This window comes from Malaclemys terrapin, chromosome 5 (genome assembly GCF_027887155.1).
Source record: "Malaclemys terrapin pileata isolate rMalTer1 chromosome 5, rMalTer1.hap1, whole genome shotgun sequence".
Taxonomy (NCBI): Eukaryota; Metazoa; Chordata; order Testudines; family Emydidae; genus Malaclemys; species Malaclemys terrapin.
In genome coordinates this window covers 42,379,692-42,404,446 of record NC_071509.1, presented here as the reverse complement: position 1 = coordinate 42,404,446, position 24,755 = coordinate 42,379,692, and the positions used below count along the sequence as shown (strand labels likewise).

The 24,755-nt window shown below is 37.9% G+C and overlaps 1 protein-coding gene across 1 annotated transcript in view; it reads left to right on the top strand.

The window, feature by feature from the left end:
- ARAP2 (ArfGAP with RhoGAP domain, ankyrin repeat and PH domain 2) overlaps positions 1–24,755 on the top strand; it is a 214,000-nt gene that overhangs the window by 90,465 nt on the left and 98,780 nt on the right. Inside the window, exons 10-15 of the mRNA XM_054030499.1 lie at positions 2,707–2,822; positions 4,090–4,289; positions 6,870–6,955; positions 10,092–10,274; positions 13,655–13,829; positions 15,313–15,447. Coding sequence (XP_053886474.1) covers positions 2,707–2,822; positions 4,090–4,289; positions 6,870–6,955; positions 10,092–10,274; positions 13,655–13,829; positions 15,313–15,447 — 895 coding nt within the window. The remainder of the gene's footprint in view (positions 1–2,706; positions 2,823–4,089; positions 4,290–6,869; positions 6,956–10,091; positions 10,275–13,654; positions 13,830–15,312; positions 15,448–24,755) is intronic.

Genomic DNA, 24,755 nt, shown 5'->3' with positions numbered 1-24,755 from the left:
AAGTGTTTGGAGGATGAGGGCCATGAGTGGGTAAATGTTTGAAATGACTTCTTATGTCATTTATTTGACTTGTAGATGCCTTGCAGTTTCATATTAAAATAAGGTCTAGAGGCCTCAGCCGGCCTGTATTCCACTTTGCTAGATGCTGTGCAGATAAACAATAAGATAGTTCTTCCTCTGAAGAGCTTGCAATCTTTTTTTAAGACAAAACTTAAAAGGTGGTGAAACAAATAAATGGGAAAGGAGGTGAAAATGTTCACACTTATAAGAAAGTTTCATGGTATTTAATGTGAAATGAAATACCATAAATAAATCTAAGAGTGTTTTGGTAAGGGACCTTCTGTGATATTCCTCCTAGTGCTGTGAAGTGCCCAAGTTTTACAATATCTACTGTTTAAGCAAGAGTGTCTTTTATGAGGTGGTGAAAGCATAAGAACAAAAAAAGAATCATGTCACTTTCATATTTATATTTATTTCCCTCTATCTATGATCTATACTACTTAGCTGTCCCCCAATTACAAATTATCAGAGCATCTCACAATCTTTAATGTATCTATCCTCACAACAAACCTGTGAGTTTGGGAAATGCTATTATCCCCATTTTATGGCCGGAGAACTGAGGCAGAATCAGAAGTTAGGTGCCTAAATTCCTTTGAGGACCTGAGCCTAAGTGACCTGTCCAAGGTTATATAGGAAGTCTGTGGTGGAGAAGGGAATTGAACCCTGTGTCTTTCTGATTCCTTTTGACTGGCTTCATATTTGAAACTTCTGTTGTTGCCATATTAATTACAGCGGCCAAATTAATAGGAAGGGGGAGAAATAATTAATTATGCAAAAGGGCTGGGGAGGGGATAAATTGACCCCCCCCCGCTTTTCCACCTTAATCCTTCCCCATTCTCCTGCCCCTCACTCCCTCTTTTTTTCTTCCCCATTGGCGGTTGTAAGGAGTATGAGTAAAGCACAGTTACCCTCCAGTCAGGACCTCAGGTTACGTCCTCTGAAATCCTATTTCTCATACTTCTTCCAATCACTCAATATCCATTCTCTATTTAGCAACCAGAATTGTGCACAATTCTTCAGGTGTGGTGCCGTTTGTTCGCTCAGCTCTACCTTCTGATGGGTTGTTATAAGCAACAAATCATTCAGTTTACTTAAAAGTAAAGTAGTGAAGAAATGATAGCCAACAAGAAACTAAAGGCTATCTTTCTATCTTGTTCTTCCCATGTGACTTAACCCATCGTAGCCCACTGTCGCTCAAAACTAAATATTTGCTTTTTTCAGACACAATGGTGGGTTTTTTTTTTTTTTTTTTTAACTTTTATGCATCAGGCTTCTGTTCATTTCACCAGTGAAGTCGGACTTCAAGAATACTTCATTGCTGTAGAACATGCTGTCAAGTCTATGCTCAGAAGTGATAAAACTCCTCATTCTGTGCCCATAGAACTGATCAGAGAGGATGAATTAGTCACTATGCAGGTTCCTCAGAGAGCTTTTGGTCTTCTCTAGAATAGGTACATCAGGATCAAAGTCATTGTGTTAGAAGAAAATGTAAGGAAGTGACTGAAAGTGAAGAAAAATAAATGCAAACATGTTAGAGGCATAGAATTAAAGTAAAGGGAGGGGGGAAATGGCTAAATCTAAAAGGTGAAAAACTTGCATTAGAAAGAGTTTGGCAGGTTTTAAGAGCATATAGTGAAATTCTTAGTTTGAGTATTAATTGCCACAATGGTTTTTGGTAGCTTCAGTTTTGTTGTTGATGTACTTTAAAAAATTAAATTGAACAACTTTAAGGGGTTGTTTTGGTGTCAGTCTTGCAGGAAATCATAAACAGTTTTTTTTCCCCTTTACAATCAATTAATCAACTTTAATTGAAATAGAGTCTCAATGCCTCCATACTGTTTTAGGTTCTGCTCTAAAATGAAGATTATAAATTTTTTGGGGTAGGGACTCTGTTGCTATGTGTCTTCAGTGCTAAGCCCTTTGTTTCCTACTGTGATGCAATTATTACTCAACATTTATGATACAAACATATGAATTTATTATTGTTATGAATTTTCATTTTCTTGCTCAATTTTGTTTTTAAAACAAACATGTTCAGCCTCTCTAACAAGACCACAGATACTACTATTAAGCATTTTGTCCAAAGGTTATTTCAAAGGCAAGCATTACTGTCCCCAGTTTATAAATTGGGAAACTGAGGCACAGAGAGGTGAAATGACTTGCCCAAATTCATTCAACAGATCAGTGGCAAAACCAGTCAAATATTCAAGAACTAGAATTTTATAAACGTTATGAAAGCATTGTCTTAGTATTAGAAATGCCTAATATATATATGCAACACTATATCTATCTATCTATCTATCTATCTATATGCGTTGTACTGTAGAAACCGAGGTTAGCAAAAACTGAAATATGATTTAATCCAGTGAATCATGTTTTAAAACCAAGATTTCTCTTAGACCACTTTACCTCGCATTAAATTGCATAGAACATTTACTTGCCCACTTGTGATCAAATAACATCTGTCTAGAAACTAGAGGAATTGCTTACATAGAAAAGTAATATTAAAAAAGTATTTAATGTATTTTAGCCCTCTCTCAATGCAGTCAAGAAGAGCTTGTTAATCGCTGATTTAATCATTTTGAATTTTCTGATTAATGAAGAATGAAACCTTAATTTTTTTCCTTTTTTTTTTTTTTCTGCTAGGATTTTAAGACTGGGTTTGGTATCACTATAATCCCTATGAATGTGGCAAATGTAAAACAAGTGGACAGGACAGCAAAACAGTCTTTTGAAATAATCACTCCCTATAAAAGCTTTAGGTAAGAGCTGTTCACATTTTTATGTATAAAAATTTCAGTGCTGGTAGTAAATTCTAGAAATGTTTGCTTGACATTAAAATTAACCTTACTCACTTTTGGTAAAAATTGCAGTAATTTAAATAGGATGATTCAGTGTTTTTATAAAGTTTTAAGATGTTATTTCTTTGGCTGACTTGTTAATCTATTACATCCCTTTCCAAGTAGGGTCTACTAGATATCCCAGGCCTTACAAATTCTTATTTTTATCATATAAGGATGAATTGAGTTTCTGTGTGTGGTTTCATGCTAAGCAAGGGTAAAGAAAAAGAAGAGGTCACTGTAAAGTCTTTTTCTTTAAAGTAAATAAATAAAAATGTCAGGTAAAATAGGTACCGAAAATAATACTTTGTCCATGTAATTAGTTATCAATTTATTCTAAAAAAGGATCATATGCCACCCCTTTTAAGAACTTTCCATTTAAGCTAGTTGCAAGTTCATTATGTTCCATGATATATGATATTGTAAACAAAAGCATGAATACTAATAAAGATATACAAACCTTTTTATGGAATGTCATAGTAAACTATTGCACTTTAAATGAAACTGCAGTAATATAGAAAAATGATTTTCCTTGTCCTATTCCTTTCCTTGGATTTCTGAATCTTAAGCTTGGGACAGGAGACTGAAAAGCATGCATAATTTTCAGTTTCATTGGTGACCTGTCTGATTCTCATTTCTAGCAGCATAGAACTACAGGTAGATTGGTCATGATCAATGACTTCAGTCTGTGGCTAACTGGATCTGATAGTGAGTATTTTACTTACACTAAACCGACAACATTAGATGGTCTGTGCAAAGGAATATCCTATTTAGAGCTATTACCTATGGGATAGTCCATCTCTACTGCTTAGTAAATACTAATAGCTCCTTTGGCTATATCTTCCTTAGTCATTTGTGATACTGCGGCTTAAACTCAAGTTTTAAATCTGATTTATATTAAGTAAAAAGATTGTAAGCAACTCTGGAACGAAAGTTGAGTGCGCCAAAAACTACTATTGCATTTAATTAATTTAGCTTATAAAGAAATGATATGTTGGAATGTTAAGGGAGTTTTCATTAAGCAACACAATGAAAGAATATATCTTGTCTTGATATTTAAATGTCTAGGGATGTCAGATTTTTGAACTCCAATTTCATTTGTAGATTAAATGCATAAGAGGAACTGTAGACCCTGTTTAATTGGGCTTTAAAATAAAGAGCAATAATGCAGAAAAGTCAATTGTTTCAGCTTTACAGCAGAGTCGGAAGGAGAGAAACAGGAGTGGATTGAAGCATTGCAGCAATCGATAGCAGAAACTCTCTCTGATTATGAAGTAGCTGAGAAGATATGGTTCAATGAGTCAAACAGGAGCTGTGCTGATTGTAAAGCTCCAGATCCCGACTGGGCATCCATCAATCTCTGTGTTGTCGTTTGTAAGAAATGTGCAGGTAGGGTCATTAAAAACAGGCTGTGGTGATTCTCCAGGATGTCATTTGCATACCTGTGCATGTCCTTGCATTGTTTTTGTTTTGCTTAAAGTGCCATTTATAACATGTCCTTGCAAAAGTTTTGAGGAACAGAAATGAATGGAAGTTTGTGATATTTTTAAATTGAAGTATAGATATATTTCATTATTCTAAACCACTTCCATGTATGAATGTGTCCAATCCTCTAAGTTGTTCAGTGCCCTTGAAATGAGTAATTCATTGCGATCAGTGGAAGTTAAGCCTTCTTAGTGTCTCTGTAGAGGCACTGGGAACCTTGTAGCCATATAAATAAGGACTTAGGAGCTGGCATACTGGGTCTGACCATGGTCCATTTTGTCTACTATCCTGTCTCTGCAGTGATCTGTACTAGAGCTACAGGGGAATGTACAGAACAGGGGAATTTTGGAGTGATCCACCCTATTCTGGTAGCCAGAAGTATAGGGTCACACTGAGCATAATATTGTGTCCCTGGCTATCTTGCCTAATAGCCGCTGATGCACCTGTCTCTTTGAACCAGTTATACTTTTGGCCATTACAATATTCCATGCCAGTGAATTCCACAGGTTAGCTGTGCGTTGTGTGAAAATGTACTTCCTCTTGTTTGTATTAAACCTGCTTCCTATTAATTTCATTAGTGACCCCCTAGTTTTTGGGTTGTGTGAAAGGGTAAATAACATTTCTGTTCATTTTTTTCCACACCATTTATGACTTTACTGAACTCCATTATATCCCCCCCCTTAATAGTCTCTTTTCTAAACTGAACAGCCCTAATCATTTTAGTCTCGCCTCGTATGAAAGCGAGATGCAGCGACCAGAACTGGACACAGTATTCATGGTGTGAATGCACCAGGGATTTATATAGTGGCATTATATTTTCTGTCTTATTTTCTATCCCTTTCCTAATAGTTCCTAACATACTGTTAACCTTTTTCACTGCTACTGCTCACTAAGTAGAAGTTTTCAGAGAGCTATCCACAGTGACCTCAATATCTTTCTTGTGTGGAAACAGCTAATTTAGAACCCATCATTGTTTATGTGTAGTTGGGATTATTTTTTTCCTTTGACCTTGTCAAAGGATTTCTGAAAATCGGAATATATTATATCGACTGGATCACCTTTATCCACTTGCTTGTTGACTCCCTCAAATAATTCTAATTTCCAAAGAATTGCCTATTTCAGTTGTCTGGTACAGAGGTTGATGTCAGTATTCGGTTACATACTACAGTTAATAGTTCTGCAATTTCTTATTTGAGTTCTTTCAGAACTCTTGGATGAATACCATCTAGTCCTGGTGACTTATTACAGTTTACCTTATTAGTTTGTTCTAAAACCTCTTTTACTGACACATCAAATTGGGACAGAACTTCAGAGTTGTCAGCCAAAAAGAAGAGCTCTGATGTGTGTATCTCTACATCCTCTGCACTGAAGACCAATGCAAAGAATTCATTTAGTTTCTCTACAGTGGCCTTCTCTTGAGTGCTCCTTTAATAAAATCTTACGAGTAGACATTGCAAAGTAAACATTTCAGAAATTATCTCCAGAACTTCAGTACATATTTTATGGTTACCAAGGAAATATTTTTGAGATGTTAGTAGAAACCTACTTGAAAATGGCAGGTAAAACAGGATTTTTACATTTGCACTAAGTGTGTGTGTGGGGGGGAGGGAAAAAAATTCCAAGTAGTTTAACAAAAAAAATCTTTAAATGTCCCCTGTATCAGAAAAAAATCGGTGATATATTAAATATTTAAAGAATTGCATAAAGGTAAACAGTACAGGTTGAACCTCTCTAGTTCGGCACCCTCAGGACCTGACTGGTGCTGAGAATTTGCTGAACCATGGGAGGTCAATGCAGAGTGCCAGTGGGTCTCCATAGGCACGGGAAGTAAGGGTGCGGGGGGTTGTGGAGCACCCCCAGGCTTTGTGCCCAGCATGACCCCCCGCCCAGGACCCTACTGTGGCCCGGGGTCCCAGCCACCGGCACCAGGTTCTCATCCTTCCCCTCCCTCTCGGATCTTGAACGCCGTGAGTCAGCTGTTTGCGGTGCTCCGGAAGAACTGGGAGGGAGGAAGAGGAGTTGGTAAGCACAGGACCGCTGGTATGAGAGAGGCACGGGGGGAGGGGGGCAGAAGGGGGAGCTTGACGGCAGTGGATGCTCTGCACTCACTAATTTTTCCCAGTGGGTGCTTCAGCCCTGGAGCACCCACAGAGTCGGCCCCTATGCTGGACCACGTATATTGCCGGACCAGGGAGTGCCGGATTAGAGAGGTTCAACCTGTATTTACATAACATGGAAAATACATCATTCCTATTCCAAAGAATTTACAATCTCTTCATAATTTAGGGTGCTGCTTTTATTATAGTGTGAATTGCACAGTATTGTAATTATCTAAAAATTTCAAACTTCTTGCATATGACCAGTCTGTGTTGAAAACAATCCGCATAATAACTACTGTTTTTATTAAAGTCATGTTTTTGTTATTTTTTTAACACAAAAGGCTCAGTTGAAATTAAATAATACTTTTAATTTATTTTTATTAAGGACAGCACAGATCTTTAGGGCCCAGAGATTCAAAGGTCCGGAGCCTAAAAATGGATGCCAGCATTTGGAGCAATGAGCTGATTGAGGTAGGTTATGTGATAACTGAACTACTTGAGATACTGTGAAAAATATGTTAGACCTGTGTGATTTTTGGTATAAAAGTTGCTTTCTTATTTGTGTTTAAAGGCTCAGCTCATTAAAATAAATGTATAAGCCCTATTCTTGCATAATGTATTTACTCTTTAATGGAATTGCCAACCCAAGTATTCAAAAATCATCCCCCTCCCCTCCAATTCATGGGATTGGTCATTTAATTTTAAGAAATAATTATTATTGGGTTACTTTTAGGGCTGTCAGTTAATCACAGTTAACTCATGCAATTAACTCAATAATTAATCACAATTTTAAAAAATTAATCACAATTAATCGTAGTTTTAATCACATGTTAAACAACAGAATACAAATTGAAATGTATTAACTATTTTCGGATGTTTTTCTACATTTTCAAATATATTGATTTAAATTACAACACTGAATACAAAGTGTACAGTTCTCACCTTATATTATTATTTTATTACAATATTTGCACTGTAAAAATGATAAACAAAAGAAATAGTATTTTTCAATTCACCTCATACAAGTACCATAATGCAATCTCTTTATTGTGAAAGTGCAAATTACAAATGTGTGTGTGTGTGTGTGTGTGTGTGTATATATATATATATATAATATAATTTTTTTTTGTTACATATCTGCACTCAAAAACAAAAGAATGTAAAACTTTAGAACCTACAAGTCCACTCAGTCCTACTTCATATTCAACCAATCGCTAAGACAAACAAGTTTATTTACATCTACTGGAGATAATGCTGATGGCTTCTTATTTACAATGTCACCTGAAAGTGAGAACAGGCATTCACATGGCACTTTTGTAGCCGGTGTTGCAAGGAATTTACATGCCAGATATGCTAAACGTTCGTATGCCCCTTCATGCTTCGGTCACAATTCCAGAGGACATGCTTCCATGCTGATGACGCTCGTTTAAAAAAATAATGCATTAATTAAATTTTGACTGAATTCCTTGGGGGAGAATAATATGTATCTACTCTGTTTTACCCTCATTCTGCCATGTATTTCATATTATAGCAGTCTCAGATGATGACCCAGCACATGTTGTTCATTTTAAGAACACTTTTCACAGCAGATTTAACAAAATGCAAAGAAGGTACCAATGTGAGATTTCTAAAGATAGCTACAGCACTCAACCCCAGGTTTAAGAATCTGAAGTGCCTTCCAAAATCCCAGAGGGACAAGGTGTGGAGCCTGCTCTCTGAAGTCTTAAAAGAGCAACACTCTGATGCAGAAACTACAGAACCCGAACAATCAAAAAAGAAAATCAATCTTCTGCTGGTGGCATCTGACTCAGACAATGAAAATGAACATGCGTCGGTCTGCACTGCTTTGGATCGTTATTGAGCAGAGCCCGTCATCAGCATGGACACGTCCTCTGGAATGGTGGTTGAAGATGTAGGGACTTGTGACCCTTTAGAGCATCTGGCACGTGAATATCTTGCAGTGCTGGCTACAACAGTATCATGTGAACGCCAGTTCTCACTTTCAGGTGACGTAAACAAGAAGTGGGCAGCATTATCTCCTGCAAATGTAAACAAACTTGTTTGAGTGACTGGTTGAACAAGAAGTAGGACTGAGTAGACTTGTACGCTCTAATGTTTTACATTGTTTTATTTTTGAATGCATTTTTTTTTGTAGATAATTCTACATTTGTAAGTTCAACTTTCATGATAAAGAGATTGCACTACATTACTTGTATGAGGTGTATGCAAAAATACTATTTCTTTGTTTTTTAACAGCACAAATATTTGTAATAAAAACAAATATAAAGTGAGCACTGTACACTTTGTATTTTGTATTGTAATTGAAATCAATATATTTGAAAATGTAGAAAATATCCAAAAATATTTAAATGAATGGTATTCTATTATTGTTTAACAGTGCGATTAATCACGATTAATTTTTTTAATCGCTTGACAGCCCTAATTACTTTTATTTCCTTTCTGTTTTTTCCAGCTTCTCGCCAAAGCCATGAAGGCTGAAATATTTCTCCACTCTCCCCTCAATACATTTTTTTAACAGAAAGTTGCATGACTCCAGGAGTTGGGGCTTTAAGAAATACATTAATTATCCTGAGATTAGCAATACAATCATAATTTGGCAATACTGCTTTAAATACTTCTTAATGTTGCATAAATGATTTTGATCATTTTGATATAAATTAGATATGCAAAGCTAGACTGTAGCTGGTCTCTACAGTGGTCTTCCACTCTATATCCCCACACTGAGAATCAGTACAACTGCAGTCCACCCTCCAGAATGCAGTCCATTATCCAGCAGTGACGGCTCCCTGCTAACATTAACTGAATGCAGTCCACCCAGTGAGGGAGCATTGCATTGCTATGACTTCTTTGGAAATGTTCTTAATGGGCCCTTAATCTAGTCCTAAACTGGACTCCTCCCTATTACACACTTGTAGGAAAAATTCAAGTTCAGTTCAAGAAAAGGAGTGAGTGAAATTTTAAAGCTATTCTCTCTAGAATAATCTTCCTGAGAATCTCCTGCAGTAGTGGTGCTTAAAATATTTTGTTTTGAGAGACATCCAGCAGTGTTTCCCCCTTTTACTCCCAGGGAATATTTATCCAACAATAAAATCTTTTGAAAATGGAAGACATTTTTTAAGAGTAACCGTATCTGTTCTCTACAATGAGATCCCTCTTCATCGCCTCACATCTTCCTTTTGCTGTGGGAAATTAGTTGGTTACTTTGACAGGTAAAAGTTGGTGTTTACTTCCAAGTTTATAAGGAGCACTAGGCTGGTACACTGTGCTTCTGTACATATTTGCCTATCCTCTGTTGCTAACCTTTCTACAGATCTTGCCCAGTTCCTTTTGAAATACTGTCTGAGTAGCATTGTTAAGCCTCGGTTGTTACTGGTGATTAATCATGGACATAGAACTCTGGACTCGTTCATTATTCATCCACCATTTAACAGGACAGCATAAGCAATGATTCTGTTGAGGCTTCCATTGTTTTTCCCCAGAGTCAACTCCATTTTCTCTAATCATCTTTCACTTTAGCAGATTAAAAGATTTTATAGTTTACCTCAATATCTTTTGCATTGAATTACCTTTTCTTTTTCTTTGGCAGCTTTTTATTGTCATTGGAAATAAAAGGGCAAACAGTTTTTGGGCAGGAAAACTTCAACCAGAAGAGGAATTGCATATGGACTCCCCTTTAGAAAAAAGGATAATGTTTATTACACAAAAATACAAAGAAGGAAGATTCAGGAAAACTCCTTTGGGCTACAAAACCAAAGAAGAATTAAATAAGGTAATATTGTGGTAAACTAAGTCCCGCCCTCATTATTTGTGAGTGTAAATGTGTAGTTAGAGATCCCTCCCAATCACTCTACCTAAGTTCTTGTATAACATCTTTTTAGACTGATAGGAGACAATGTCCTGGCTAACATACTGCCACTAACAGTGTTATTGTCCAAGGCTACATGTGAGCTATTAGAGTCAATAATGACAGATACTTTTTATCTGTACAGTCCGCTGCATTATCAATATGTAGCTCTTTGCTTACTCAAGTAGTAAAATACCTTCATCAGAAAAAGTCCCCAAATTCTAATTCCATAACATTTAGCCATTATTTGAGGGTAGAAATGATTGAATTATCTGTTGTGATCTGTGGTTGATCTTCTGAAGGGTATGGAGTTAACTGGTAGCACTCAGTATATGCTGCCTCTACACACAAGTATTTTGAGAGGCCTTTAATAAAAACTTCCGAATATATTGTGTTAAATTAAGCCTGTTCACCTTGCATTTTAGGTGCAGGTCATGTTGTTTGATACTGTTGTTTGGATTATGCTCTTGCATGCAACAAATCATATGGCATACAGTACAATTACTCTTATATGACCTCAATATGTTTCATACTTTTGATCTTCTGAAATATTTTCAATATGTATAATGTCTGTTAATAGTTCTTAAAACTATGACCCATGTTATTTTTGTTGCTGCTTTTTCAATCTGTTTCTTTGTGTTTGTAAAAGATGATGGTATCTCCTGTTAATATGCCTATTCACAACCATACATTAAATCATGGATTTCTAATTTTCAAGTACATACTTGGCAGATTGAAATTCCCACTGCAGTGGCTTGTTTCTTCTACTACAGCCGATGTAGTATATAATACATCTGACATGTAACATCATTCTACTACATTAAATCATGGAGTGTTATCAAGTGTGAAAGTAACTCATGCGCACTCTTATATGGTAGATTGTACCCCATTAGAAGAAAAGCAAGCTGGAACAAATGAAATGAGAAATCTAGAGCTCTCAGTATTCCTTTTTACACAAATAGATTGTCATCAATTATTAGATGGCAAATTTAAGATTAACTTTTAATTTTTGTATGGCTTTCTTGATATCCAGTATTCTGTCTCATAAAGGAGACCTGTGCTTTCCATTGATGATTTGAGCGCATAGTCACATGTACTGAGGTCCATGGATAGGGAAGAAGTGCTGTGGTCAGGATTAAAATACACAGAGATTGGACAGATTGCATATTTGATTACTTCTTAGTCAGACTTGGAAAATGTGTGTACATACACACTATTCAATGAAGTGGGGGAGCGGGACAGGTGGGTTGAGTTTAGCAAATAAGAGTTAGCAAAAAGTGATTTTGCTTCCAACTGGAAAGAGAGGAGCTCGCTTATTGAAAGGAGAACCTCTCACTGTATTAAAGAAATAGCTATATTTTATAGTCCTGTAGCCATGAGAATTTGCAACAAATGCATATTCATTTCATTCAAAGACAGTCAAAGGCATCCAGCCCATCCACAGTGTAACCTTACTGTTTGCCACGGACTTGACTAAATTCTATTACAAACCCTCTGACTTCACCACAACAAAAACTGATTTCTTATGCTTCATGTGGAGAGGAGTGAATTTCACCCAAAACTGCTTAGGAAAATAGAGCATTCTATTTTCATTGTGTAACTTGTCTGTAATAACCATATAATGAATCAGTGGCTAGATGGTAACTGAACAATAGAGAAAAGTTGTAGTTTTTTATTTCTGTTTTGTAAACTTCATTTTTCTAACTACATCTCTACCCCGATATAACGCGACCCGATATAACATGAATTAGGATATAACGCGGTAAAGCAGCGCTCCGGGGGGTCGGGGCTGCACACTTTGGTGGATCAAAGCAAGTTCAATATAACGCGGTTTCACCTATAATGCGGTAAGATTTTTTGGCTCCCGAGGACAGCGTCATATCGAGGTAGAGGTGTACTAAAGTCTATATAATTGGTGTGTGTTAATCACTTAACTTCAGATGTAATTATCCAGTAGTTATCAAGTGCTCTGCGGGGACATGACATTATTTTGTAATTACTTGGCCATTGCCAAGTAATTATAGAATCATAGAAGTGTAGGACTGGAAGGAACCTCAATAGATCATCTAGACCACTATTGGATTATACATGCCTTGTAAAATAGAGTGGTAGTATAATCTCTTTTAAATTGACCCCAATCTTTTCATCAGAAAAATATAAAATATATATGGAGAGAGTGATTTTATTTATAGTTTAGTCGTTTTGTGGGGGGAGGGAGGGAAGGGAGATTCGGTCAATTGTCAGTTAAAAGTTCACTGTATCAGTATTCAGAAAAAGAAATCAGCTAGATAATACAGAGTCCTGCCTAAGTACTGGAGACTGGACTAGATGACCTTTTGTGGTCACTTCCAGTCCCTCATTTCTATGGGTCATTTTCACTCTTTTATAGTAACATAAAGTCCTTTCATATATACTAGATAAACACATGTTGATTTATGCAACTGGCATGATAGAATTGCTCAATGCAACAAGAGTATTTTGTCTTTCATTTCAGAGAAACCTGTTTGTTAAATAGTTCAAATAAATTTATATTAAATGTACACTAAATCATGGAACTTAAACTGGTACAGATTGCAGAAATCATGTACTATAACTTCTCTTGATTTAAAGATGTGGATCAATATTTTCAAAAGTGATTTGATTTGACTAATGATTGATGTCACCCAACTTCACACTTATTAAAGGGCCCTCATTTTCAGGAAGTGCTTAGTACCCACCCTCTGAAAATCCGGCCCCTTTTAAGTTATCTCAATTTGGGTGCCCTAAAATTGAGGTGCCCCAGAATCATTAATCACTTTATCAATCAAAGACACGATTTTCTAAATACAATCTGTTAATTTCACTTAGCACAGAGTCTTGGGACCAAATTCTGTCCTTTCAGTCAACCCCAAATACCAGGGATTTGACAGCAAGAGCTTTCTGTAGAAGTTTGGATGTGAGAGGGAGAAATTCTCTTAAGGCTATGGAGGGAGAGGGTTAGTGGAGTACTTCCTATATGCAGTATGCTACCTCTACAAGCATATCTGTTGACTTAAGCCAGCCAACCCTGTGTAATAACTTCACACAGCCTTTTCTCTGCAGAACATGGAGGATTCAGACCCCACTGCAGGGGCAGTAGAGGGAACTCTACCTATTACTCCCTCTCCCTCCTACTACTTTCCGCTATACGCAGGATCTGTGAATGAGGGCGTGGGGATTTAGTTCAGGGACAACGGAATTTGCACCTAAATAAAAAATAATAATACTTACTCCCATTCGTTTTCTGTTTTAAACTGACTTGTTATTTCCCCCCCCTACATGATTAGGCCCTGTGTGCTGCAGTAGTTAAACAAAACGTGTTGGAAACAATGACATTGCTATTTAGTGGAGCTGATGTTATGTGTGCCACTGGAGATCCTGTTTACAGTACTCCTTACTTACTAGCCAAGAAAGCAGGACAAAGGCTACAAATGGAATTCCTCTACCACAATAAATTCTCAGGTATAGAGTTTTATTATGTCCTCTTCACGTTTTTAATGTTTTTAAACTCTCTTTATGTAACAAGCTAATGGAGAAAAATCTAGAACATCGGTACTGGGTTGAAAAAGTATAAGTCTTTGACAAATGTGCTTGGTGTGGTGTAGGAACATGGGGTGGTGGAATTAGTTAAATTTCATTTTTGCTAAAATACAATTGTGTTTTTGACACTACTTCCTTTGCTAAAACATGACGCTTAAGGTCTCGCTTAATCAAGAAAAAGTCACGTGTAACTTGCATGCTTGTTGGTGGAAATCAAGAGCCTTCATATTAATCACAGAGAGAACCTGGAGAGACCATATGATAATGATTGTGGGACTTTTACTTAAGTATCCATTTAATTTGTTCAAAGCACATTACTGAGGCTGTTGGTGCTTACTACAAGCCTTTGAATCATTAACAGTATCTGCAACACACAGACTTATCCACCTTTCACAAAACCATCTCCCAAAATATAGCTCATCCTTTTAATCAAGTCAGCATAAAATAATAGCATTACTCCCACCAAACCATCCTGGTTCCTTCATCTCATGCCTTCTGTTGTAGCTCAGAGAAAAGAGAGAAACCTTAGAGCATGCCTTGAAAGTCAACAACTCTGGACTGATCAGAGAGGAGAGAGTTCAAGGATTCTGGGAAACACTGCCATTAACACCCTCTGTCTTAGATCAGGTCAATATTAGCTCATACGGCTCTGAGATGTGGTCTCAGGCAGTGAGTTCCCAAATTATTTAGGGCTTTGTATTCCTTATATTCCACCCAGACATTAATCAGAAGCCAGTGCAGACTCTGGTGCCTGGTGTAATGCGCACTCTCACTTAAGAAGCAGCCATATTCCATTCAAAGGCAAGTGGTGCAATGATCTTAAGGCCCCAGATAGTCAAGGTGGGAGTCTTGCAATCTGTTCTATGTCTCTGTTCCCCACAGTGCTCAAGCCAGGATAGCTATGTAGTGTGCCTGGCACAGGGCCCTTCCTTCTTCAGAGTAAGGGGAAACTGGGAAAACTGATGGTGACTGTTACAATCTCGTTTTGCTCTTTGCTCTGAGCTTGCAGCAAAGGCATGATTGAGACTTGAGGAAACAAATTCTTTGTTCAAGTATATTAAGTGAAGTTTAGTAAAGCAACTATTTTACCTTTTTTTAAAAAAAATAAAAATAAAAGCATATGGTGCTTTACATTTATCCTTGCTGGATTACAGTAACATCGCACCTAATGTAAGTATTTTAATTCACACTTCATTATTTTACTCAATATATGCAAGAAATAATTCAATTAGAGCAATATATAAAATACTAGGAATATAATTTAAATCTTGCATAGCATGAGGTGAAGAAAACTGTGTACACTATCAGTTATGTATTCAAGAAATGAGACGCAGGAGGTCAAATGGTTGTAAATGTTAATAATGGAAATTCTGAGTGTTGTTTATTGTCTTTGTTCTCTTCATAGATTTCCCGAACTATGATACTAGTTTTGAAAGTGGCTTCTCTCAAGATACTTCACATTCTACTTTTCTTTGTGAATTTTTATACAAAGTTTCTTATAATGCTGCTAAGCTATTTACAGACAGGAAATTGAAAGAAGGTAAATATCTTTTACTTTCTGTACTTGATTGATTCTGTACAATGGATGAGTTTAGTCTCTTAACGTCTAACAATAAACTTTTAAAAGTTCTGTAAAGACAAACTACATCTCTAAAATGACACCAGTGTTTAAAGAAGCAAAAGAAGTTAGTATTCACTCAAAGAAAATCTCAGTAACCACAAATCTCTCTGGTCAGAAGTTGCTGGAGAAGAAAAGGAGAAAGACAAATAAACATCTGAAAAGTAAAAAGGTGGGAAGAACATTTAGGTTACTAGAGGGAAAGACTGGTGTCCCAACCCCCAACCACTGTTTCTTTAGTGGACTTCATACAAAGGTTTTGCTAAAAGTTAGTCTTTTAGCTCCATAATGGGAGGGGAGGGGGAAGAGGGAGGGCAGAAATATGGCTGTTCATTAACAGTGTAATTGGCCTTGCATTTTAACAATCACTGAGAAATCCTGAATTTCAGGTTTCTAGTTTTCTGAGTAAAATCACCAGTACATCACGAGCTAAGAAAAGGAATAAAAAACAGCATAGGTCCAAGCCTCAGCATTCAGATTGCATCCAAATATACCCAGTGTTCAACTGTTTCAAATCCAGTGAGATTCAGCCTATTACAGGCAGTTCAGGAATATTGCTTGAGTTGCTGCAATTTTCCCTCTTGACCTCTAGAAAGCCAATGTGCTGCATACAGCCTTAGTGGCTGTCACAGTACCGGGGCATCCCTATGCTCTTTGAGCACCCAGAGCATTGTTCAGTTTCAGCACAGTGGAGCCATCCCCTCTCCAAGTTTTGCAGCAACAGCATCCTTATCCCAGCCCACCACAGAACAGTGAAGGGGAGTAAATGGAGGCAGTAGCCCAAGGGAAATTTACTACCTACCTGGATAGAATTGAGAGTTGGTGACTGGGAGCTGCTGGAGCCTTCCGGAAATTGGAGGCTGAGGGAGCTGGAGAAACCTCTGAACAGTGGGACGGAGGGGAGTCATGGACCCGGGGGCTACATTTTTGGTATGTGATCATTTTATTCAGAGACACAAGATGGGTGAGGTAATATCTTTTTTTGGACCAACTTCTGTTGACGAGAGAGACAAGCTTTTGAGCTTACGCAGATCTCTCCTTCGGGTCTGGGAGACTTACTCAGAGTGTCCCTGCTAAATACAAGAGGGAAACGATTGTTTAACGTAAGTAGTTGACACATGTTTCAAGGGACCATTCAAGGTGAAGAGGCCCATTGATACCCTTCCAGTGAGAGGGGAGGAAAGGGGCAGGAAGCATCTGGGGGAGTTGTTAGTGGGTTATAGATTGCTGTAATGAGCCATAAATCTAGTGTCTCTGTTTAGTCTATGATTTTTGGTGTCTAGCAGAGTAATGAATTTAAGCTGCTAGGCTGGCCTTTTAAAGGTGTTGTGTGGGTTTCCTTTGAGGATGAGGCCTGATAGGCCAGATATGGAGTGATCACTTTGTGAAAAGGTTATATGTTGTTTTTGTCTTTTATCATTTTTTCTGTGAGAGTTCATTTGAGAGCATAGGGATTGTCTGGGTTCATCCACATAGTTGCTATTGGGGCATTTAGTACACTGGATGAGGTATACCACATGTTGTACCCAGGGATACCCATGGATCTTGAAAGGTGTGTTGGGGGATGAAGGCTGATCGTTGTAGCAGTGAAGCTATGGCTACAGGTTTTGCATCTGTTGTCCTGGCAGGGTCTAGTGCCGCTTTGAGTTGATGTGTCCTGGTCTCTGGGGAGCTTGCTTCTGATGATGAGCTTGAAGAGGTTGAGGGGTTGGGGTTGTTTGAAAACTAGAAGAGGGGGTTCAGAAAGATTTCTTTCGAGATGGATCCCTGTTGAGTATGAGTTGTACTTGTTTGATGATACCCATATAGGCTGCAGTGTGGGGTGCTATGTGACAGCTAAGGATGTGCGGTTATAACAGAATTTATTTCTGCTGATTTATCTTAAGTTATTTGGGTATTCCATTCCACTTCTCTGGTGGAAGGGGCTACAGAGAGTCCTAAGGCACCTTATAGACTAACAGAACTATTGGAGCATAAGCTTTCGTGGGTGAATACCCATTTCGTCAGACGCATGTAGTGGAAATTTCCAGAGGCAGGTATAAATATGCAGGCAAGAATCAGTCTAGAGATAACAAGGTTTATTCAATCAGGGAGGATGAGGCCCTCTTTTAGCAGTTGAGGTGTGAACACCAAGGGAGGATAAACTGCTTTTGTAGTTGGCTAACCATTCACGGTCTTTGTTTAATCCTGAGCTGATGGTGTCAAATTTGCAAATGAACTGAAATTCAGCAGTTTCTCTTTGAAGTCTGGTCCTGAAGTTTTTTTGCTACAGGATGGCTACCTTTAACTCTGCTATTCTGTGTTCAAGGAGGTTGAAGTGTTCTCCTATAGGTTTTCGTATATTGCCATTCCTAATATCTGACTTGTGTCCATTTATCCTTTTACGTAGTGATTGTCCCGTTTGGCCGATGTACATAGCGGTGGGGCATTGCTGGCACATGATGGCGTATATTACATTGGTGCATGTGCAGGTGAATGAACCGGTGATGTTGTGGCTGATCTGGTTAGGTCCTGTGATAATGTTGCTGGTGTAAATATGTGGGCAGAGTTGGCATCGAGGTTTGTTGCATGGATTGGTTCCTGAGTTAGAGTTACTATGGTGTGGTGTGTGGTTGCTGGTGAGAATATGCTTAAGGTTTGCGGGTTGTCTGTGGGTGAGGACTGGCCTGCCTCCTAAGGCCTGTAAAAGCGAGGGATCATTGTCCAGGATGGTTGTAGATCACTGATGATGTGTTGGAGAGGTTTTAGCTGAGGACCATGGGTGATGGCCAGTGGAGTTCTGTTGGTTTCTTTCTTGGGCTTGTCTTGCAGTAAGAGGCTTTTGGGTACACTTCTGGCTTTGTTGATTTGTTTTCTTATTCCCTCGTGTGGGTATCGTAGTTTTGAGAATGCTTGGTGAAGATCTTGTAGGTGTTGGTCTTTGTCTGAGGGGTTGGAGCAAATGCAGTTGTACCTCAGTGCTTGGCTGTAGATGATGGATCGTGTGGTGTGTCTGGGATGGAAGCTGGAGGCATGATGGTAGGCATAGCGGTCGGTGGGTTTTTGGTATAGAGTGGTATTAACGTGACCATCACTTATTTGTACTGTGGTGTCTAGGAAATGCACCACCCGTGTAGATTGGTCCAGGCTGAGTTTGATGGTGGGGTGGAAGCTGTTGAAATCGTGGTGGAATTCTTCCAGAGTCTCCTTCCTATGGGACCAGATGATGAAGATGTCATCAATATAGCACAGATAGAGAAGGGGTGTGAGTGGATGAGAGCTGAGGAAGCATTCCAGGTCAGCCATAAAAATGTTGGCATATTGTGGGGCCATGCGGGTGCCCATAGTGGTGCCCCTGGTCAAGAGGTGTATATATAGTCACCAAATTTGAAATAATTGTGCGTGAGGATAAAGTCACAGAGCTCAGCAACCAGTTGTGCTGTGGCGTCATCAGGGATACTTTTCCTGGCAGCTTGTATTCCATCTGTGTGTGGGATGTTTGTGTAGAGAGCCTTCACGTCCATGGTGGCTAGATGGTGTTTTCTGGAAGATCACCGATGCATTGTAGTTTTCTCAGGAAATCAGTGGTGTCACGGAGATAGCTGGGAGTGCTGGTGGCGTAGGGTCAGAGTAAAGAGTCCATATATCCAGACAGTCCTTCAGTGAGAGTGCCAATTCCAGAGATGATGGGGTGTCCAGTATTTCCAGATTTGTGGATCTTGGGTAGTAGATAGAATAACCTCGGTCGGGGCTCTAAGGGTATGTTGATTTGTTCTTGTGTTAGTGTAGGGAGTGTCCTGAGTAGATGGTGCAGTTTCTTAGTATATTCCTCAGTGGGATCTGAGGGAAGTGGCCTGTAGAATTTGGTATTGGAGAGTTGTCTGGCAGCCTCCTCCCTTGGTGTTCACACCTCAACTGCTAGAAGACGACCTCATCCTCCCTGATTGAATTAACCTCATTATCTCTGTACTGATTCTTGCCTGCATATTTACACCTGCCTCTGGAATTTCCACTACATGAATCTGACAAAGTGAATATTCACCCATGAAAGCTTATTGTCCAATACGTCTGTTAGTCTATAAGGTGCCACAGGACTCTTTGTCGCTTTTTACAGATCCAGACTAACACGGCTACCCCTCTTCTCTGGTGGAGTGCCCTTGTTTGGTGAAGGTGGTTTTAAGTGTGTTATGGTGTATATCCTGGATTTTCTCCTTGGAGCATATTCTGTGGTATCTGAACGCCTGGCTGTAGATAACAGATTTCTTGGTGTGTTTGCAGTGGTTACTGAATCTATGAAGGTAGGTGTGGTGATCCATGTTTTTCTTATATATAGTTGTCTGTAGAGTTCCATTGCTGAAGCTGATCATGGTGTCCAGGAAGTTGATGCTGGTGTGGGAATGTTCCAGAGAGAGTTTAATAGATGGGTAGTGTTTGTGATGGAAATCTCTGTGGGAGTTTGTCATCTGTCCAGAGGATGGAATTATCATCAATGTATCTCAAATATATTATTGGTTTTGTGGTGCATTTGCCGAGAAATTCTTCTTCAAGTAGGTCCATGAAGAGGTTGGCATATTGGGGAGCCATCCTAGTACCTGTGGCTGTTCCCATGGTTTGGCTGAGCAATCTGTTCCATCTTGTATTTAGCTGTGATATTTAGAGAAAGTTTTGCAGGCCTGAAGAAGAGCTCTGTGTGAGCTCAAAAGCTTGTCTTTCTCACCAACAGAAGTTGAATTTCGTCACTCACTTTGTCTGTCTAATATCTTGGGACTGACATGGCTATAACGCTGCATAGAACATTTTATTTATGCATATAAGGTTGAATTTTCAATTTGTAGTTGCACATTGTGGAATGTGCAGGGGGAGTTAAAAAACCAGAAGACAGACAAAATTCCATCACTGGTGCTTTAAAAAAAAAAAAAAATCTGAGTTTTGGGGATTCTGAATCATATTCTGATATTTTGGGCGTTGACACTAAAACAGTTTGAAACCTGGAATTCTTTGATAAAAGCTATTTCCAATACTGAATTATATTAAGTGTCATTTTTAATTCCAAAATGCAAATACCTATGTGATGGCTGCTATTTTGGCCAGCACACTAGGGATTGAACTAGGGACCTCCAAAGCTGAAGAGCCAATTTCTATAGCAGAAATTGTAACAGACTCTTATCCTCTAAGGATTGAGCACAGAGGGGAACTGATAACACACGTTCACCAGTATCAGAGGGGTAGCCGTGTTAGTCTGAATCTGTGAAAAGCAACAGAGGGTCCTGTGGCACCTTTAAGACTAACAGAAGTATTGGAGCATAAGCTTTCGTGGGTGAATGCCCACTTCATCAGACACATTCACCAGTGGGTTATACCAACATTTTCAAGGACCATATGTGAAATACAGGTCTGGATCCAGTCTTGAGCAGACCAGACATGGTGTTTGGATTTCTGTATGTGGAATAGCACAGTTCTATCCTTTTTTTCATGGCACTTCTATCCCTCTCACTGGCAGAGAAACAAGGATATCTTTGAAATCTGAGCTACAGGATTTTAAGGAAATAGATATTTTGTCAAATATGTTAAAATATGCCAATAATACAATGTATTATTAAAGGGATGTAGTGCATATTTCCATTCTTGAAGTTTTACAAAAGTTTTGCAACTTTAATTCACCTCTAATATAAAAGTACTCCTTAGGTCCTTTAACAAAATAAATGTGTTTACAAGAAGAGAGACTGTGAGCATCACGCCAAAGTGTTCTGTAATGGCATCCACTACTGTGAATGAGAGCTTTATAAAGAGTAATTTTTCAGAGGAAGGTTATGCATTTAAAACCTTTTTGATTTTATTGTTCAACTAAACGAGAATTTTTACACCTATTTTTCTGACCAGCATGAAAATTCTGATAGATGGCTCTCTTCCTACCGAAAGTTCTGCTTCACTTTATTTTCACATATTATTTAGTTACTTGATTAAGAAAGTAAATAGCAAAGTCTTATTTTAGTGCTATGTGATGATGTTTTGGATTAGCAAGATTGTGGAAATATACTTGAAATGTATCGAGAGATTCAGAATTTCCCAATAGTAATAATTACTGAAAATTCCCAAATGTTCCTCTCAGTCTTGGAAAAGCCCCAAACACTTCATTGAAATGCTTACTACCGGCATTTTACTTAAAGAAAAACACCATAATTGGAAAAGAAGCAGTTTTTTTTTTTCTAGTTGCCTTCAGCCTCTGAAAAATTCCCTTGTAAATTTATACAGTATATGTTTGGTCTTGAGCCTTGATTATTTATTTGCAGTGATATAAAATTTGTAAGGCAAACTTTATAAAATTAATTGGTATCTAATTACACTTAAACTTAGTTTGCCTTCTTTTACTAAAATCACTAATATTAAAGTACTTACCAATGGAAAACAGAGGCACAGAGAGGCTAAGTGAACTGCTCAAGTTCATACAGGAAATCTGTGGTGGAGAAGGGAATTAAACCCAAGTGTCTCAAGTGCCGGGATAATGCCCTAATGACTGGACTATCCTTCATTCCATGAAAATGGTAGATTTGTGGATTAAATAAGTATGAATTAGTGGCTTTCTACTGTGTTTTAGATACAGGAGAAGATGGTAGGCCTGCTTTTTGTGTACTTATCATCCTATTACCAGCACTGACTTCAGCAGGGATGAACAGCATTTGGAGAAGTGTTTGTTTAGTTAACAGCTTTTAATAAGCAATGAGAAGAGCTCTCAAACATTGCTACTGTTCTGGTGCAATACATCAAAGAATAGTGTTTATTTGTTTTAGGGGAGAAAGAAAAGCTGGGTTATGGGTGTCTTCTAAAACATTTAGCATTCCGAAGCCATTCTCCGCAAGATTATAATGATTCAGCTAAAATTCTGGTCCTATTAGAGTTGAAAATCTCTTAAACTCTACACTGAAACTTGGAATTTTGCATAGACAGGCAATTGTTTAAAAATGAATGATCATACTCCTTTTTAAAACTGATTGTATTCAAAATTATATACCAAGTTGTGAAACTAAGCTCACGCTGCGCTTCAGACAGTTACAAAATCTTTAAACTTGTCAATACATATTTTAAGTCATCGGATGTTTTCCTAGGTCCTGGTTATGAGAACTGATCTGTTTTTTTTTTCACTTTAGCTGCGTTTTACTATATAAGAAAGTGAAGACTGATAGCAGTGGGTGGCATAACCAAACAAAACTGTAGGCTAGTGATGTTTTTTTCCCCTCAGTTATCTTATACGTGTGTCAGCTATGTCCTGTATGAACATTCCTATTCTAGGGCCAGTTAAATGGAATAAGAACAGGAGTACTTGTGGCACCTTAGAGACTAACAAATTTATTAGAATATAAGCTTTCATGGGCTACAGCCCACTTCTTCGGATGCATATAGAATGGAACAGATATATCTCCTCAATATATGTTCCATTCTATATGCATCTGAAGAAGTGGGCTGTAGCCCACGAAAGCTTATGCTTTAATAAATTTGTTAGTCTCTAAGGTGCCACCAGTACTCCTGTTCTTTTTGCGGATACAGACTAACACAGCTACTACTCGGAAACCTGTCATTAAATGGAATAAGTTGTGGTGAGGACATATGTTCATTGTGAAGAACTTAAAACCAAGTCCTATGAGGAGCTAAATGTGCTCAACTTTCACCTGCAGATTATTTTTACCCTGAGGTTACTTCTGTCTACATTTTTAGTGTTTCTCATTTATAGCTTGTCCTGGATAGGACCGCTGAGCCTAATAATAACAAATTCTTGCTTTACCTATTCAAACCACTGTACAGACATTAATTAAAACACAAAGCTATTGTATGGTCCTGATGTCTCTGCCCACTGGAGAAAATTACCTGAGCATATATCCTCATTAGCCAATTGGATCACAGTTGTTGGCAGAGCCAGTTTATGAAATGGAACAATCCAAGAACAGGGTTTTTTTTTCTACAGCCTACATGCAAAATTACAAGGCTAAGAAGGTTCTGCAAATCCAGCAATATGGCTTATCTCTTAGGACCTGATCCTGTGCAATACTGAGTCCTTTAACTCTCCAAGTAGAACGTAAGAAGCATTCCTAAGATTACCTAGAAATATATAGAGGGACACAAAGTTTATAATATGTTATCTCTTAAACAGTGTATGTTTTTTTAGGTTTCTGAAAGGTAGGAAACATCCAATTTTAATAAATGTTTCCAATAATGCTGTAAGTTGCTTAAGTGATCTATTTAATAAATAAATGTATATGGTAGCTTATGGGTATTCCTATCTATGCTTTGGTAATTAATTCAGGATAAAATGTGGATTAACTCAACCTCTTATAAATGCTATGTATTGTTAACATTACTATATTGCCACATGTTCACAGAATTGTATTCACATAAATATCATCTAACCTCAGCCAGAAACTGTTCCTAGTACATTTATCCTCCAGACACAAACATTTGTCTGTGTCACTTAAAACCTCCTTAACATTGTATTTGTTAAAGAACTGTTGAACATGAGGTCTTCTAACACCAGCATAGTTACAGTGTATATACAATATACCCCACTGTAAATGACTCCATTGAATTCCATGGAGTTTCACGGTTGTGAGCGAATGGAGAATCAGGCTCATAATACATAACCCACTCTCGTTCCTGCCCTCCTAAAACACAAAGCAAACTAAAAATTGTGTTTGATTAATGAAACAATCTTTCATGTGTTCTCTGATTTGACAGCATGAGTTGCTAGTCTTCTGGGAGCAAATTTTTCATGTTTTCTTGATCACTTAAAATAATAGAACTTTTGACACCTGTTTTTCTTGTTGTGTTCTGTAGTCTGCAATGCATATACGTTTTGGACAGTACAACCATTCATGTTTTTCCTAGAATCTTTGAAAGGTTTAGATTGTTTTCCTTAGCCTTATGAGATTGAGTGGGCACTGTAGCATCACCTTACAGTGGAAAATGGATTAACTCTGTGTTGGCCTCTATTTCCAGTGTTCATGGAAAAAATAGCAGCACCTTTTCTCTGTTGTGTGCTATGATTAAACTGTTCATTTTGCAATCAACTGTTGTCAAGATACATTATTCCTGAAACTTTCAATGTTTCTAACTTAAGTTTTTTTTAATTCTATATCTTACGGTTCTGTAACACCAAACAAACCAAATTCAGTATTAAATTTAAAAAGCAGCAAAGAGAAACTTGTAAAGCAACTTGATATCTGTACTTCTAATACTCAGAAAATTTAAAATGAGTGCATTAT